Source organism: Rhinopithecus roxellana, chromosome 15 (assembly GCF_007565055.1).
Source record: "Rhinopithecus roxellana isolate Shanxi Qingling chromosome 15, ASM756505v1, whole genome shotgun sequence".
Classification (NCBI taxonomy): domain Eukaryota; kingdom Metazoa; phylum Chordata; class Mammalia; order Primates; family Cercopithecidae; genus Rhinopithecus; species Rhinopithecus roxellana.
In genome coordinates this window covers 54917142-54935147 of record NC_044563.1, presented here as the reverse complement: position 1 = coordinate 54935147, position 18006 = coordinate 54917142, and the positions used below count along the sequence as shown (strand labels likewise).

General features: G+C 38.3%; 1 protein-coding gene across 1 annotated transcript in view; it reads right to left on the bottom strand.

The window, feature by feature from the left end:
* GDPD4 (glycerophosphodiester phosphodiesterase domain containing 4) overlaps window positions 1-18006 on the bottom strand; it is an 84682-nt gene that overhangs the window by 11735 nt on the left and 54941 nt on the right. The window contains exons 12-15 of the mRNA XM_030918510.1: window positions 16322-16543; window positions 15066-15220; window positions 4339-4486; window positions 723-805 (exon numbers count right to left, since the gene is read on the bottom strand). Of these exons, the coding sequence (XP_030774370.1) occupies window positions 723-805; window positions 4339-4486; window positions 15066-15220; window positions 16322-16543 (608 nt within the window). The remainder of the gene's footprint in view (window positions 1-722; window positions 806-4338; window positions 4487-15065; window positions 15221-16321; window positions 16544-18006) is intronic.

Genomic DNA, 18006 nt, shown 5'->3' with positions numbered 1-18006 from the left:
AACCCAGGAGACAGGTTGCAGTGAGCCGAGATCGCACCACTATACTCCAGCCTGGGCAACAGAGCAAGACTCCGTCTCAAAAAAAAAAAAAAAAAATTAGCCAGGCGCAGTGGCAGGTGCCTGTAATCCCAGCTACTCGGGAGGCTGAGGCAGGAGAATCACTTGAACCCAGGAGGTGGAGGTTGCAGTGAGCCAAGATCATGCCACTGCATTCCACTGCACTCCAGCCTGGGCAACAGACTGAGACTCCATAGCAAAAAAAAAAAAAAAAAAAAGAAAAAGATTATGGCCCAGAAAGCAGCAGTTGTTTTCTGAGGGTCACCTAGCAACTAAGGGACAAAGCCAGAGCTAAAACCCAATCTTCCTGGCTTATGAACTTGCTCTTTGCACACTGCTATGCCCAGTTTCATGGAAGATGGGAAGGTTGAGACACTTGTTCTGGACAATATTCAAGCCCTGTCCTCTTTCAGCTGCTCCACATTGAATCCATAGTAATAGGCTTGACTAAGCTTTAGTGACAGTCCCTATCCTGAAAATATTGTCTTCTTTTGGGGAGGTCAAAGGGGTGTGAGGAACTGCAGACAGCATAAGAGAGGTTCAGATTATAAACGCCATCTTGCCATGTGGGATTACGGGAAGAGCATAACTGTTATTTTTCTCAATTTCCTATAATAATCCATTTATTTTGGAAAAACTTCATTTAAAATTACATATATACTTACCAGTGAAAACAAAATATGGCAACAATAAAAAGCACAGAAATGATATCTGCAAGGAGCCATATGAACATATAGAACTTTGGTGTCTGAAAAACATAAAACAAACCACAGTGAAAGAACTTTACAGTTAGAAGGGATTTGGGATCATATGTTCTAAGTCCCTTGCTCTGCTGCCAGGGCTGGAGGAGGAGAGGAAGAGAGGATAGACAGGCCAAGGAACCTAGATTGATGTGGCATTCTCAAACAGAGAGTTCCTGCAAGTATCCTAACAGTCACCCTTATACATGCAAGGGGGCTCCAGAGGGAACAGAACACTTCACACCTTTCATCTCACCTTTCATCTCCCAAAACAGAGGGCAGAGGGGGTCCCAGAGAAGTCACACAACAAGTCTATTCTGGACCCAAGACTGTGCACAGTCCAGGTTCTTGACTTCTTCTGCTGTTTTCAAGGCATGGCTTCTCAAACCTTGCTATGCAGCCAAGTCTCCCTGGGCAGCTTTTAGTAATACAGGTTTCTGGGTCTCCCTAGACACCTAAGGAATGAGAATCTTTGCATTTTTAACACATTCCCAGGTGGTGCTGAAACCATGTGTCTGTAAGCCAGCATTTGGGAACCATTGTTCTAAAGTATCACACTTCAATTAAGAATGCTGAAGTACAATTACCCCTTACCTACATGGCCCTGCTCTATGCTCCTTGCCCAAGTCACATATTTCCCAGAGCTCTGTCTTCTGGGTCCCCTCATTGAGTTTGATGCTTCCTTTCCACCTCCATTGTGCCTTCTCCAATTCCACTTGATGCTAATAGGGCTGGCACATTTTATCCTTTCTCAGGCCACTCTCCACCCTATCCCAAGGTCTTTCCTTGAGCTGAATAACGAAATTAATAACAACACTAATGATCATAATAACAACAACTAACAATGAGCAATTAACAGGAGCCAGGCAAAGAAACTTAGTTTCTCTTTTCAAAGAAACTAAGTTAAATACTTTGAAAAACTCAATGAGGACAAAATAGATCATTAAAGAATCAACTGCAATTAGATTAGGTGTAGGTGAAACACTACAAGGGTTTGAGGGATTATAAAAATCTAGGTAGATTCCTCATTCAGATTGATTCTCCTAATGACTCTAAGTTCTTGTTCTGTTTAAAAGAAACAATTAGAAATCCTAGCTAGTTCATCTGGATGTTTAAATGAGAGAACATAAAACTCAATCAGCAAAAATATCCTCAAAGAAATGACTATCAAAAGGTGAATGAATATTTTTAAATAAAATTTGTGAAGTATGTATGTGGTACACTGTTTATAAAAATGACCACAAAATTCCTTCCAAACCTGTATGTAGGCTCCTACACAACGTGACTTAGCTGTGCCTCCCTATCAAGAGGTGAAGTCTGTTTCACTCCCACCCTGAATCTGAACTTGGCCATGTGATTTTCCTTGGCCAATGGAACATCAGCAAACATAACACTGGGAGAACTTGGAAAAGTCCATGTGCTTTGGGGCTTGCTCTCTCTTGCTGTTGGGAACCCGTCTCCGCCAGGTGAACACACTCCAGCTAGCCGCCTTGAGGATGAGCGACGACATGAAGAGAAACTCAGTCATCCCAGGTGAGCCTCTAGACATATGAACAAGGCATCCTAGACTATCTAGCCCAGCTGACCTGGCTCAAACCAGAGACACCACCTAGCCATCAGCCAGAATTGAGACATGATAAATATCTGATTAAGACACTAAGTTTTAGGTAGTTTTTATTAAGCATTAAAAGCTAACTGATAAAGTGTATATCATTTTTAAATGATTCCTCACTTTAACTTTCTCAATTACGAGACCAACGACCAGACCAGATTATGCTGGATACAAATGTGTGTTTCTACTGCACTATTATTATCCCCAATTTTCAAAAAGAACAAAAAAGCCAAAAACCACAAACATGTTAACTAATATTTCCACATTCACACGGTAAACAGTGGAGCCAAGATCTGAATCTAAATCTCAATCAGTCTAACTCTGGAGTATAGGCTGCCTGTTAAGGCCCCTGGGACACCAGCCCCACCCTCCCTGAATAAAATGACCCATGGCATAGGCTGGGAGCCATGTATTGGGTCCTTTAAAAATGCCTAGACCAGGTGTGGAAGGAAGATTGGTTTTTTTACATATATCCTTTTAAACTTTTTGAATTTTGAATCACATGGATTTATCAATTTAAATATTAAAATGAAAAAAATACATTCAGAAATAGTAGCATCATTTAAGTAAATGTGTACCTCCCAAAGGGACAATTTTGAGACATTACTGATTCAGGGGATAGGATTATGGAGGAGTGTGCTGCTTTCTAAATTATGCATTTTTGTAATGACTGGATTTTAAAATGTTAGAAAAATACACAGTATATACATGAAGGGGAGTTGCATGGGGACAGGTGGGCGGAAAGGCTCCACCTGTGCTGAATCACCTGCCATCCAAAGCTTCCTTCAGGGCCATCTCCAGAAATCTGACCAAGCCACCATAGTAAGAAGTCAGCGATTTCTCCTTTCTACCAGAGGGCCTGGATGCAGTTACTGGCCCTGTAAGACTGTGCCCTTGACCCTGATCCCTTTTCCCCTGGTCCTGACCCTGAACAGGTCAGAAGCTCAGGCCAGTGAGGGTGGAGATCTGGAGGAGGTGACTTGAGGCCCCTTCCCTCTTAGGCTTCTCTGACAAAGGTTTTAACTTTCAAGGCCATTTGGAGTTTGGGTTATTACTTGGGATTGGATTCTTAAATTCTGAAGTGAGGCTTTTTGATGACTAAAAGTGAACTTCTAAAAGTTATCTAAGAGTGACTGGAAAAACTACAGGACCTGAGTGAGATTTCATTCAGGGGCAGAGAAAGGCCTACATCACAGACCAGGTTTAAAGAATCAATGCAGTGAAATTAAACTGTTTTCTGTTGTATGCTATTGTGTCCCACTCAGTCAACCTACTCTCTATACAGATAAGAACAAGTTCTGTAGCAGAACTGGTTAGTTGGGGCTCCCTCCACAGATAGCGATAGGATATGGCTGGGATTGTAAACCGAGTCTTCAGGTTCTCAAGCCTTTGGCAGTAAGCAACAGAGGCCTAGAACAGGCAACTGGACACTGGCTACCCTCTTCAAAAGCAGTTTGTTAGGGCACACAGTTTCCACTTTGGAGTCAAGTACGCTTGGTTTTCTCCCCACTCTCCATGCCGTTGTCAACTGTTGCCATGCGTCTACAAAGGTGGGGCTACAATAACAAAACTCTGAAGTCAGACCTCATTCTGAATCCTACCTCATGAGACCATATGCAAAGATATCTTTGAGCTTCAGTTTCCTCATGAAGATAACAGTGGCTAAATCAAAGGGTTAAATGACATAATGCATGTAAAGGACATTGTAAGGATTCAATAAATGTCAATTATTATAACAACACTAATTTTTGCCTGAAAATCCCAGAAGGATCTGTGTGAGAGAATGAAAAATACCACGTCTCCAATATTTATAGAAGTCTGTGCTCTTAAGTGGCTCCCCAGGGGATGGCACAGTGGGCAACACAGGGCTGGGGGGCCTGCACTGCTATCGTAACAAGCCTGGAAGAACAATCTGGACAACCAGCTCACCATGAAGAAGTGAGGGTGATGAAGCTGACTCAGGAGCCCAATGTTGTCTGTGGTCACTGAGTTAATCCTGGAGCACCAGGCCAGTGAGAAAAGCCAAGGCTCATTGACGGTGTATACGTTGATATGGATGTTAGCTGCTTTATAATCTCTGGAACAAAAACAGAACCCACAGGGGATTTAGATCAAGTTTCATTCTTATCATCTAAACGGGGAACAGCCAGCATGTTTGTGGAAGGCTGTTGCCTAAAACACCAGAAGCAGCTGGTCCAGGGACAATTCATGATACGATGTGACAGAATGGGCTCATGGTACAATAAGATAAAGGATTGGATTTAGCACCTCTGCTCCTGTAGCAACAGTGGTGTGCTGGTAAACCAGATGTCCTAAGGAGAATAATAAAAAGGAAGAAAGAAAACATATTTTTAAAAAGAAGAAGAAAAGAAAGAATGGGGAAAAGGAAAAAGGAAAAGGAAAGCCTTATTGTAGCATTTGCAAATTTCCATGATATAAACACTCCTACCATAGCCAACTGTAAGCTACCATTGGTAGAACCAATTTGCAGAGTTTCTGAATATTTAATAACAAGCTGGTATGAGCTGGCTCTGGCATGCTACTGTATAGCAGCACCTATATACTCACTTCTATCAGAGCACTTATCACCCCCTACTCAAATGATCTGCTCACTTATCAGTCTTCTTTACTTGACTCTAAGCAAACTAAAAGCAGAGACTATGTCTTGTCTCCAGATACTCAATACCTAGCACAACACCAGGATCCACAAATATTAATTGAAAAAATAAATAAATGAGTACCAATCTGGTAAACTTATTAAATTTCAAATATAAAGAATTTTTGAAAGTATCAAAAGTAGGGGGAATAAAATCTAATTTTTCCCATGGCACTATATGTCAGTGGGTACTTGTGGACTGTTTATAGAAACAGGAAGAAAATAAGTGGAGGAACACCTAGTAATTCTCACTAAGTTGTCATTTTCAGGGATTCAATTTCTCAGAAAACATATCATGTAAGTGCCTTCAAAAATTTTTTTCAACTCTGAAATGGTATGGCATATTGGAAACTGCTCTGTACAAGCCTGGGTTTGAATCCCAGCTAGGTCATCTTAGTACATTCTTGGCCTCAGTATAGAAACTGTAAAATAATAATAATACCTCCTTAACAGAGGTGCTAGCAATTTGTTATCTAATGTTAGAATTGTCTCTGAGCCAATCCCTGCAGATAACATAAATTTTAAAAATAAATTAGGAAAAAATAGTAAAAAGTTACTTTTTACCTTTTGAAACCAAAACTCAAAAACCAATCACATTCCTTGTTTAAATTTTAAATTCAGGAGATACATGTGCAGGTTTAATACATGGATATATTGCATGATACTGAGGTTTCGACCCACTACCCAAATAGTGAACATAGTACCCCATAGGCAGTTTTCCAACTCTTTCCCTTGTCTCTCCCTCCCCTATTTTGGACTCCCCATTGTCTGTCATTTCCATCTTTATGTCCATGTGTACCCAATGTTTAGCTCCCATTTATAAGTGACAACATGTGTATGTGATCTTCTGTCTTTGCACTAATTCACTTAGAATAATGGCCTCCAGCTACATCCATGTTGCTGCAAAGGACATGATTTTGTTCTTTCTTACGGCTGCATAGTATTCCATGGTGTATATGTGCCACATTTCTTTATCCAGTCCACCACTGATGGGCCATTACGCTGATTCCATGTCTCTGCTATTGTGAATAGTGCTGCAATAAACATACAAGTGCAGGTATCTTTTTAGTAGAACAATTTATTTTCCTTTGGGTAGATGCCCAGTAATGGGATTGCTGGGTCAAATGGTAGTTACATTTTTAGTTCTTTGAGAAATCTCTAAACTGCTTTCCCCAGGGGCTGAACTAATTTACATTCCCACCAACAGTGTCTAAGCATTTCCTTCTCTCTGCAACCTTGTCAATATCTGTTATTTTTATTTTTATTTTTTTACTTTTTAGTAATAGCCATTCTGACTGGTGTGAGATGGTATCTCATCAGGGTTTTGATTTGCATTTCTCTGATGATTAGTGATGCTTAGCATGTTTTCATATGTTTGTTAGTTGCTTGTATGTCTTCTTTTGAGAAGTGTCTGCTCATATCCTTTGCCCACTTTCTTAAACAAACGTAGTGACATACGTGTTCATGGATTGAAAATTCAATGTAGTAAAGATGTCAGTTCTCCCTCAAATTGATCTGTAAGTTTGATGCAGATCCTATAAAATTCCCAGCAAGGTTTTTTCTGTACAATCAGGCAAGTGGATTATAAAATTTATATGGAAAAGCACAGCCCTACAATAATTAAAACAATCTGAAAAAAAAAAAAATAATGTGAGAGGGAATCACTCTACCTGATACTAAGACTTACTATATAGCTACAGTAATCAAGCTAGTGTGGTATTAGAGAATGTGATTTATGGACACATAAATCAGTGGAACAAAACCGAAAACCATACAATAGATTCATACAAATGGGACAAATGATTTCTGACAAAGGTGCAAAAGCAAATCAATGGAAGAAAGATAGTCTTTTCAAAACATAGTGCTGGAGTAACTAGACAGCTACGGTTCCTAGAGAAATCAGTAAAAAATAATCCAAAGATGTAAAAAGTCAGCCAGAGCCAGACATGGCAGCTCATGCCTATAATCCCAATGCTTTGGGAGGCCAAGGCAGGAGGATGGCTTGGGGCCAGGAGTCTGAGACCAGCCTGGCAACACAGTGAGACCCTGTCTGTACAAAAAAAATTTTAAAAATAGCCAGGTGTGGGGGCACATGCCTATAGTCCTAACTACTGTGGAGGCTGAGGCAGGAAGATGGCTTGAGCCTAGTAGTTCGAGACTACGGTGAACAATGATCACATCACTGTACTCCAGCTTGGGTGACAGAGCGAGACTTTGTCTCTATTTGAAAAAAAACATAAAAACAAAAAACAACTTAAAAAAATAAAAGAGATAGAATGAGATACTAAAAAATGATTAACTAAAAAATAAAAAGAGAGGACAGGAGTGACCAAAAAACCCCACAAGGAATAGAAAGAACAAATAGAAAAAAAATAGCATGATGGTAATGTAAACCCAACTAAAGGATGTGAACTAAGTTTTTTTTCAGGTTCACTATTGTTAACGTTGTTCCCTCCCTCTTTTTCTTGTTATTATACTTTTAAGTTCTAGGGTACATGTGCACAACGTGCAGGTTTGTTACATATGTATATATGTGCTGTGTTGGTTTGCTGCACCCATCAACTCATCATTTACATTAGGTATTTCTCCTAATGCTATCCCTCCCCCCTCCCCCCACCCCATGACAGGCCCCGGTGTGTGATGTTCCCCATCCTGTGTCCAAGTGTTCTCACTGGTGAACTAAATATTAATGGATCAAACATTGCAATTAAAAGTCCGAGATTGTCCTACTAGATATAGAAGAACTCACAAAATTTTGTTTATAAGAGATGTACTTTAACGATGCAAAGTGGGTGAAAGCCAAAGGACAGAAAAAGACATATTAAGCAAACACAAATTATAAGAAGGCAGTGTGGCAATATTAATACAAGAAAAAGTAAACTTTAGATAAGATTAATTACCTTAAACAAGGGATATTTCATAATAAAGGGGCCAATTCACCAAGGTCTAATAATCCTAAGTGCAAATGCACCCAATAAAAGAGTTTCAAAATACAAGAAGGAAAAACACACACACACACAAATCAACAATCACAATTACAGTTGGATATGTTAACAGTTGGATATATATAGGTAACTGACAGATATATACAGTTTGGTATATATTGGTAACTGACAGATGGCAGTATAAGGAACCATTCATTTTTCTTTGATTGGGGAAGTTGCTCCCAGAAGAAAGAAGGAATAAGTCTTGATCTTGAGAAGTCTGAGAAGTCTCCTTCTCAGCAGGATAACTTGATCTTTTGTAAATAGAATAATATTATTTACTAGGAAGAGTAGTCTTATATGTAATGTTCTTAAAAGGATGTTCCTGGTTAAGTATTTCTTTATTACGTATTTTGTAAATAAACATGGAACAGATTTATGAAGCATGGGTCTCTGGAGAATGACACATAAACTAGATTACTCTCTGGGACTATCAAATAGAGATGTTTCATGACTCAACTGCTCCCCTTATGTGTGAGTTAACCCTGCACAAACTCACTTGGAGGCCTCATCTATTACTCTGGGCCACAGAGTATGTGTTCAATAAATGAAGATACCTGCACAAGCCACAGTCAGTGTCTCTCCCTGCTTTGTTTGAGCCTCCTGATTGCCTGCTGTATCCTTGAACTTAATGATAAATCTCGGCAGTAGGTAGGCTATCTGATATGTGAATGTTTGATCTGCAATCTAATCCTTTGTATTAGCTCAACAGAAAAAGGAAGAAAAAATGAATATGAAATTTTCAAAAAGCCTATCAACAACTTGAACTACTTGACATTTATAGAATACTACACCCAACAACTGAAGAGGGCACATAATCTTCAGGGGAACATGGGACGCTCACCAAGATAAACCATACAGTGAGCCATAAAATAAGTTTAGAATTTAAACCATAGAATTTAAAAGGGTTGAAATTATACAGGTTTGTTCTCTGGTCACAATAAGCTTAAATTAGAAATCAGTAACTAGAAAATCCTCAAATGTTTAAAAAGTTAGCGATACATTTCTAAATAATCCACGAGTCGAATGAGAAATGAGAAAACTTTAAATATTTTAAGTTGGATAACAAACAATATATCAACATCATTTGTGGGAGAAAATTAAAGCAATGCTTACAGTAAATTTATAGCTTTAAGGCTGGGCGCAGTGGCTCATGCCAGAGGTTGCAGTAGTACATGCCACTGTACTACAAACTGGGCGACAGAGTGAGACCCTGTCTCAAAAAATAAAAATAAAAATAAATAAGTTTATAACTTTAAATGTTTACATTAGAAAGAAGATCTAAAACAGGTCATCTAATTGTCTACCCTAAAAAAGTCATCTATTAGCAAGAACAGCAAATTAAAACCAAAGTCAGTACGAAAATTATAAAGAGCAGAAATCAATGAAATAGGAAAGTAAAGCCACAATAGGAAAAACATAACAAAGCCAAAATTCAGTGTTTTGAAATGATTAAAATTCATAAACCCCTAGCAAGACTGATCAAGAAAAAAGAGAAAAAATAAAACTTCCAGCATCAAAATACATTAGAACTAAAGGTGGCAGTTGCACAACAATGTAAATGTACTAAGTGCCACTGAATTGTTCACTTTAAAATTTTATGTTAGGCCGGGCGCGGTGGCTTATGCCTGTAATCCCAGCACTTCGGGAGGCTGAGGCGGGTGGATCACCTGAGGTCAGGAGGTCGAGACCAGCATGGCCAACGTGGTGAAACCCCGTCTCTGCTAAAAATGCAAAAATTAGCTGGGCATGGTGGTGTGCACCTGTAATTCCAGCTACTTGGGAGGCTGAGGCAGGAGAATCATTCGAACCTGGGAGGCGGAGGTTGCAGTGAACCAAGATCGCGCCATTGCACTTCAGCCTGGGCAACAATAGTGAAACTCCGTCTCAAAAAAAAAAAAAAAATTATGTTATGTGAATTTCACCTCAATACAATTTTTATTAAAAAAAATTTTTAAAAACATTAAAAACAGACCAATAACAAGGAGTAATAAAAAGTAATACAAAGTCTACCAACAAAGAAAAGCCCAGGACATAATGGCTTCACTGCTGAATTCCACCAAACACTTAAAGAAGAACCAATATCAATCCTTCTCAAACTCTTTCAAAAAATTAAAGTGGAGGGACTACTTCCAAACTCATTTGACTAGGCCAGCATTACCCTGATACCAAAGCAAGATAAGGACACTACAAGAAAAGAAAATTACAGGCCAATATCACCAGTGAAATCCTGAGACATAAAAATCCTCAACAAAATACTAACAAACTGAATTCAACAGCACCATAAAAGAATCGTTCACCATAATCGAGTGGGAATTATCCCTGGGATACAAGGAGGGTTCATCATATGCAAATCAATAAATGTGACACACTACATTAACAGAATGAGACACAAAAACCATATGATCATCTCAACAGATGTAGAAAAAGCATTGAACAAAATTCAACACCCTTTCATGATAAAAACTCTCAACAGATTATGTATAGAAGGAATATACCAAAATACAATAAAGGCCATTCAGGACATGGCCACTACTAAAATCATAATGGTGAAAAGTTGAAAGCTTTTCCTCTAAGATCAGGAACAAGACAAGGATGCCAAATCTCACTTCTTTTTGACATAGTACTGTAAGTCTTAGCCAGAGCAATTAAGCAAGAGAAAGAAATAAAAGCCATCCAAATAAGAAAGAAGATTGTCTCTGCAGATGACATGACCTTTCATATAGAAAACCCTAAAGAATCCACAAAAAAACTACTAAAACTAATACATTCAGTTTATGGGTTGCAAAGTTGCAGGATACAAAATCAACATACAAAAATCAGTAGCATTTCTTTCTATATACTAACAACTACCTAACTGATGAAAATAAGAAAATAATCCCATTTATAATAGCAACAAAGATAGAATTCTTAGGAATAAAACTTTACCAAGGAGCTTAAAGACCTGTACAGTAAAAACTATAAAACACTGATGAAAGGGGCTGGGTGCAGTGGCTCACACCTTATAATACCAGCATTTTGGGAGGCTGAGGCGGGTGGATCACTTGAGGTCAGGAGTTCGAGACCAGCCTGGCTAACATGGGGAAACCTGGTCTCTACTAAAAACATAAAAATTAGCAGGGTGCAGTGGTATGTGTCTGTAATCCCAGCTACTTGGGAGGTTGAAGCAGGAGAATCACTTGAACCCAGGAGGCAGAGGTTGCAATGAGTGGAGATCATGCCACTGCACTCCAGCCTGGACAATGGAGCAAGACTCTGTCTCAAAAAGAAAAAATAAATAAATAAATAAATGAAAAAAATTATGTGTTTATGGATTGAAAGACTTAATATTGTTGCAATGTCAAAATTACCCAAAGCAATTTACAGATTCAACATAATCCCTCTCAAACTTCCAATGTGATTTTCCACAGAAATAAAAAAGAATCCTTAAATTTGTATGACCACTAATGATTCCCAAAAGCCAAGGCAATCCTGTGCAAAAAGAACAGGACTGGACACATCACATTCCCTAATTTCAAAATATATTATAAAGGTGTGATAATCAAAACAGCATGGTACTGGCATAAAAACAGACACATACTGGTGGAACAGAACAGAGAGCCCAGAAGTAAATTCACATCGTTATAGTTAATTGAATTTCAGCAAAGGTGCCAATATAATGTCTTCCTCATACAATGGGGAAAGGATAGTCTCTTCAATAAATGGTGTTGAGAAATTGGATAGCCACATGCTGAAGAATGAAATTAGACCCTTATCTCATACCACATACAAAAATCAAATCACAATGGATTAAAGACTTAAATGTAAGACCTGAAACTAAAACTACTAGAAGAAAATGGGAAAAGCTCCACAACATTGGTCTCTGGGCAATGATTTTTTCGATATGGCCCCAAAAGCACAGGTAACAAAAGCAAAAATAGACCAGTGGAACCACATCAAACTAAAAAGTGTCTGCACAGCAAAGGAAACAATCAACAAAGTGAAGAGAAAATATTTAATAGCAAAAAAAAAAAAAAAAAAAAAAACCCAATGAAAAAATGAGCTAAAGACCTGACGAGATATTTCTCAAAAGAAGACACAAATAGCCAACAAGCATATGAAAAAACACTCAATATTACTAATCATCAGGGAAATACAGATTAAAACCACAAGGAGATATCATCTCACACCTCTTAGAATTTTGGCTATTACAAAAAAGATGAAAGATAAAAAGTATTGGCAAGGATGTGCAGAAAAGGGAACTCTTACACACTGTTGGTGGGAATGTAAATTAGTACAACCACTATGGAAAACAAGGTGGAGGTTCCTCAAAAAACTAAAAATAGAACTAACATATTTATGATCCAGAAATCCCACTACTGAGTATATATCCAAAGGAATTGAAATCAATATGTCAAAGAGGTATCTGTACTCCCATGTTCATAGAAACACTATTCACAGTAGCCAAGATATGCAATCAACCTAAGTGTCCATCAAACAGATGAATGGGTAAAGAAAATGTAGTATATACATACAAAGGAATACTATTCAGCCTTTAAAAAGAAGGAAATTCTGTCACTTGTGAAAACATGGTTGAGTGTGGGCGACATTATGGTAAGTGAAATAAGCCACACAAAGAAAGACAAATACCACATGATCTCCCTTATGTGTGGACTCTAAAAAAGTCAAACTTACAGAGGGGTACGGTGGCTCACACCTGTAATTCCAGCACTTTGGGAGGTGGAGGTGGGGGAACTGCTTGAGCAAGACCACATCTCTACACAGAATTTAAAAATTAGCCAAGTGTGCTGGCATGTGCCTGTAGTCCCATCTACTTGAGAAGCTGAGATAAGAGGATAGCTTGAGCCCAGGAGGTGGACACTGCAGTGAGCCAAGATCACGCCACTGCCTCTCAGCCTGGGTGACAGAGCAAGACCCTGTCTTCAAAAAAAAAAAAAAAAAAAAAAAACGCCTGGCACAGTGCCTCATGCCTGTAATCCCAACACTTTGGGAGGCCGAGGCGGGTGGATCGTGAGGTCAAGAGATCGAGACCAACCTGGCCAACATGGTGAAACCCCATCTCCACTAAAAATACAAAAAATTAGCTGAGCATCGTGGCACGCACCTATAGTCCCAGCCTGAGGCAGAAGTGACTGAACCTGAGAGGCGGAGGTTGCAATGAGCCAAGATTGGGCCGTGGCACTCCAGCCTGGCAACAGAATGAGACTCCATCTCAAAAAAAAAAAAAGTCTAACTTATAGAAAAAGAGAGAATAGTGTTGGTTACCAAAGGCTAATGTTGGTTACCAAAGAGTAGAATGTTGGTTACCAAAGGGTTGAGGGGGAGGGGAAATGTTGGTCAAAAGGCATAAAGTTTCAGTTAGATAGAGGGAATGTTTTGAGATCTATTGTACAGCAGGGTAACTATAGTTAATAATAATGTATATTTCAAAATAGCGGAGAGTAAATTCAAATATCTTAACATGAAAAAGACATTATATATGTTAATTAGCTTGATTTAATCATTTCATATTGTATAAATATATTAATTAAAACATCACATTGTACCCTATATATACAATTATGTTGATTAAAAATGATACAAATTTTAAAAATGTCTTTAAAACATTAAAAAACTTTGTAGCATCACAAATAAAACAGAGGGCAACTCTATACTCATATACTTTTGATTAAAATAATGCATTTAAAGCATTCTCAGTTAAAATGGCAAGAATAATCTCATTAAACCTTTTAACCACTCCAGCAAGTACCACTGTTATTCTATTTCACAAAGGAGAAAACTGACAATTAGAAACTTTTCCAAAGTAACCAAAATAGTTGATGGCTAGGCCAGGTCTAGCAAACATAGAACTTGACACATAATAATAGCTCAATAAATGGAAGTCATAATTATTTTTCAACTACTAGATCAATCTGAGGATTAAGAGAGAAGGAAATCATTCTAGGGCCATTTTCTATTTGAAAAGAAAAAGTAGAAGAAAATAGAAATATGCTCAAAATAGAAGAGAAGTTGAGTAAAGAAAAATCTTCTGAATGGCAATTAGAGCGTAAAAACATATATAATTTTCCAAAGCTAAAAGAGAAAAAGACACTATTATATGATCAACCCATGGCCAGAAAGGCAGAAAAAGCAGGAACAGAAACAGAGATGCATGCAACAGCCTTTTATTAAACCCAAAGGAAACTTTGGATGTCTATATCTATATATATCTATATCTATATATAAATATAGATATTATCTAATATCTAGATCTAGATATTATCTATCTATAGATAGGCAGATAATAGATATCTGCATATTATCTATCTATCTCTAATCTGTTATTTTTTCCCTCCCTCCCCAAGGAAGACTTTGTCTCTAAAGCATTTAGAATCATATAAAAAATTAACCTTCAATCTAAGACAACGGGGATATGGATTAAATTAAGCATGTTTAATAACAATTAAGTTTGGAAAAGTTGTCATTTTATTCCCAGGTGCTTTTAATTCTGAAAATTTGTCTCTAATTGTATATTTATAAATACAGAGGTTAATATTTTTAGTTTCTTCTCATGCTTAGCTGTTCTTACATTTTTCAAATAATGGTTTTGTTATATTCTTAATTATCCCTTCCAGAAATATGACTATCTGGATCACAAAGCCATTTACAAGGTACTGCCATTCATCTGGTAACGGTAGGAGGAAATAAACAACATTTTGAGTTCTGACTTTTCAACGTCCGCCTTTTATATAAAAACAGAAATACCAAGCATCCAAAAAAGTGTACTGAATGGTGAAAGATTAGAGCACAAAGAAGAGGCTAAAGTCTATGTTCCAGGGACATAGTCAACACTTGATAAATGTTTGTTGGCATAGGGAGGGAAGAAGGAAGGGGTAGGAAAAAGAAAGGAGATTCAAAGATGCTAACCACACACAGAAATTCTGAGATGGAAAGGGGAAGTTAAGCAGTTTAGTTAGAATGTATATTTTGTGTAAGTAAGGCAATATGTGCCAAGAGAGGTGTGGTCAAATACTTACCTTAACCCATTAGGGAACAACTTCTTGTAGTCAACATTTATTATACTGATATTGTTCTTAGCAAGGGTTTTAACGGATACTAAACGGCCCACATGCTGAAAACCAGGAGCCATGGACCTGACATATTGCCTATCATGAGTTGGCAACCAAAAAATCTGTAAGGAGAAACAAGAAGTCCTTCAGTAGATAATCAGCTGTCCAGGTACGAAGAGCTCCACAGGGAATGGAGGGAGCTCCATTCCAGCACAGGTAGTATTCTACAGAGAGTAGAGAGAGGGAGATTCTAGTCCTTGGTGAAAGAGTCAACGTGAGCTAGTATTTTCTAATGAACTCTTATAACGGGGCTTTACTAGGTCTACTCTGGAGCTGAGTTTTCTCACGACCTCTCCATTTACCAGTTAACATCAAGTGTCAAGGACCTACTGTGTACACAAAGACTCATATAAGCAAAGTAGATTAGCTGATAGATGTAGGTGAACAGTGAGAATCAAAAACATCTTTCTGGTTAATGATGTTAACAATCATCTTTGAGGTGGGTGTGGTGGCTCATGCCTGTAATCCTAGCACTTTGGGAGGCCGAGGCAAGAGGATCCCTTGAGCCCGAGAGTTCGAGACAGGCCTGGGCAACATAGGGAGGCCCTGCTACTATTTTATTTTTTTAAAAATTGTCTTTGAGAGGAGTTCTTTCCTGCCAACAGGGATGCTGTTATGACTCATCTATGAAATACTTCCATGTGTAAAATGACTTATATTGTTTCACTCACAGCACTCCCATATTCCAAGAATTTATGGGATTTGGAACAACTGACTGCCCAAATGCAGAGAGTTGCTTCTGAAAAACATCATGAGCAAATCTCTGCTCAAATAAGAACAAGCTCTCCTTTCTATATCATTCATCATGCCAAGTCTTCAAAGCCTTAATGTTACCCAGGCTCTTTCTAATGGATCTATGTTGGTGTGGTGCAGGTCACATTAGATAGTTATTGCACATATTCCTCTTTAATAGGGTGCTGACATTTCATTTGGTTTGGAATAGCAAACAGCCTTAATGGTTTTCCCCACTGAGATAAATTTAACTGGGTCATTCCTAGATTACCATATGTAGCTGTGTAAGTAACAATCTTCATTTCCATAGGAAGTAAAATTACTTAAGGATCCCAGGGTAGAGCTACAAGGTAGGTCAAGTTCAACTACTGTGCTCCCAGGACATGCTACCCACCTCCCAACCTGTGTCATAAATACTGAGATAGACATACCAGATGTTGCTCGATTTTAGAGGCAAGGATCACGCTTACTACTTGACGGACAAATGTGTGTCTGAGAGGATGTTTTGGTGGAGGGCCATGAAGATCAAATATCACAAATTTTCTTTCCTTCTTTGCAAGTGTCAATAAATCAGCTAGTGTTGGAATTGACTGATTTCTTGCTCTTTCTTTATCTGCCTTTGATAGAGGTTTCATATTGTAAAATGGCCTGAGCTAGAAATAAATACATCAAAAAATACATCAAAAGCATTTTCCAATTCTCCTACTATGTAGCCACACATCCAGCTCTACCTCAGTTGCTCCATTATCATTCAATCCACCAGGTCCTCTGAAATACTAGTCCTAGATAACAGGCGACAAGGAGAGAAATAAAATGTAATCTTCATCAATAATTAGTGTTTGGAATGGTCTCTTCTATATCCTACAACCTGTTGTATTTGCACTGAAGGTCATGTTCTTATTCTGACCTTCCTTTCCAGCCTTTTCTCCCATAACTCAAGATAATACATCCCTTTCAGTCATGCTGGCTTCCCACATAGGCTCTCGCTATTCTAGTTTTGTGTAATAGGAAGAACACATGCTTTGGCTTCAACTGAATTTAGTGCCAGCTCTACCCCTCCCTTGACTTCCTTGCCATATCAACTTCTTAAAATTCTACCTTTCAAATGCTATTTCCCTCATGAAGCTTTCCTTTAATCTTCCTGAACTAAAGAGACTTCAAGGCTGGTGCTGTAGTCATGCCTTTAATCCCAGCAGGCTGAGGCAAGATGATCGCTTAAGGCCAGGAGTTTGAGGCCAGCCTGGGCAACATAGTGAGACCCTTGTCTCTACAAAAAAATTTAAAAATTAGCTGGGGGTGGTGATACATGCCTGTAGTCCTAGCTACTAGGGAGGCTGAGGCAGAAGGGTTACTTGAGCCCAGGAGTTTGAGGCTGCAAGTGAGCTATGATCATGCCACTGCACTATAGGCTGGGCAATAAGAGGCCCTATCTCTAGAAAAAAATAAATAAAGACGCTTCAATGGCTTTAAAGCCCAATGGCCCATTTTTATGCCTCTGTAACTGTATGTCTCATTCTGCCTTCTATAGTTATTTGGACATGTCTTAGTACACTAAAGTTCAATCCTGGCTCACTATGCTTCTTGCTATGCAACCTTGGTAATAAAACCATTTAAATTCTCCAAGTCATCATTGCCCAAATTATAAAATAGAGGAGACGAAAAATAACCTATATATTTCTTAGGATTATTTTGAAAATTAAATATGATAAAAATATTTACAGGGTCTGGGAGTATGTCTGGTACATAGATAGAAAAGTGTACAATTCATATTAGTTCCTTCACTCTCTACTGACTCTACTGGAGTGTAACTCCCTCTTGGCAGGAACTGTCATATATTCTTTGAAATGCACAGCATTTCACCTAACACAGGGGAGAACACACATATGTTTGCTACATTAAATTTAATAGATGGCAACTTTTATCATCACTTGCCATTTTTTAGATCTGAGTGAAGGCAGTGATAAAAGGCTACCTCCCAGGAGAAGGAAGCAGAAGGAAGAAGTCACATTTTCTTAAGACTCAAGTAATCTCTCTTTTTTTCTACACAACTTTATCTTCATTCTCATTCATACGTCTCCTATTTCTTCTTATTCCTTTGACCTAAACAAGCTGCCCT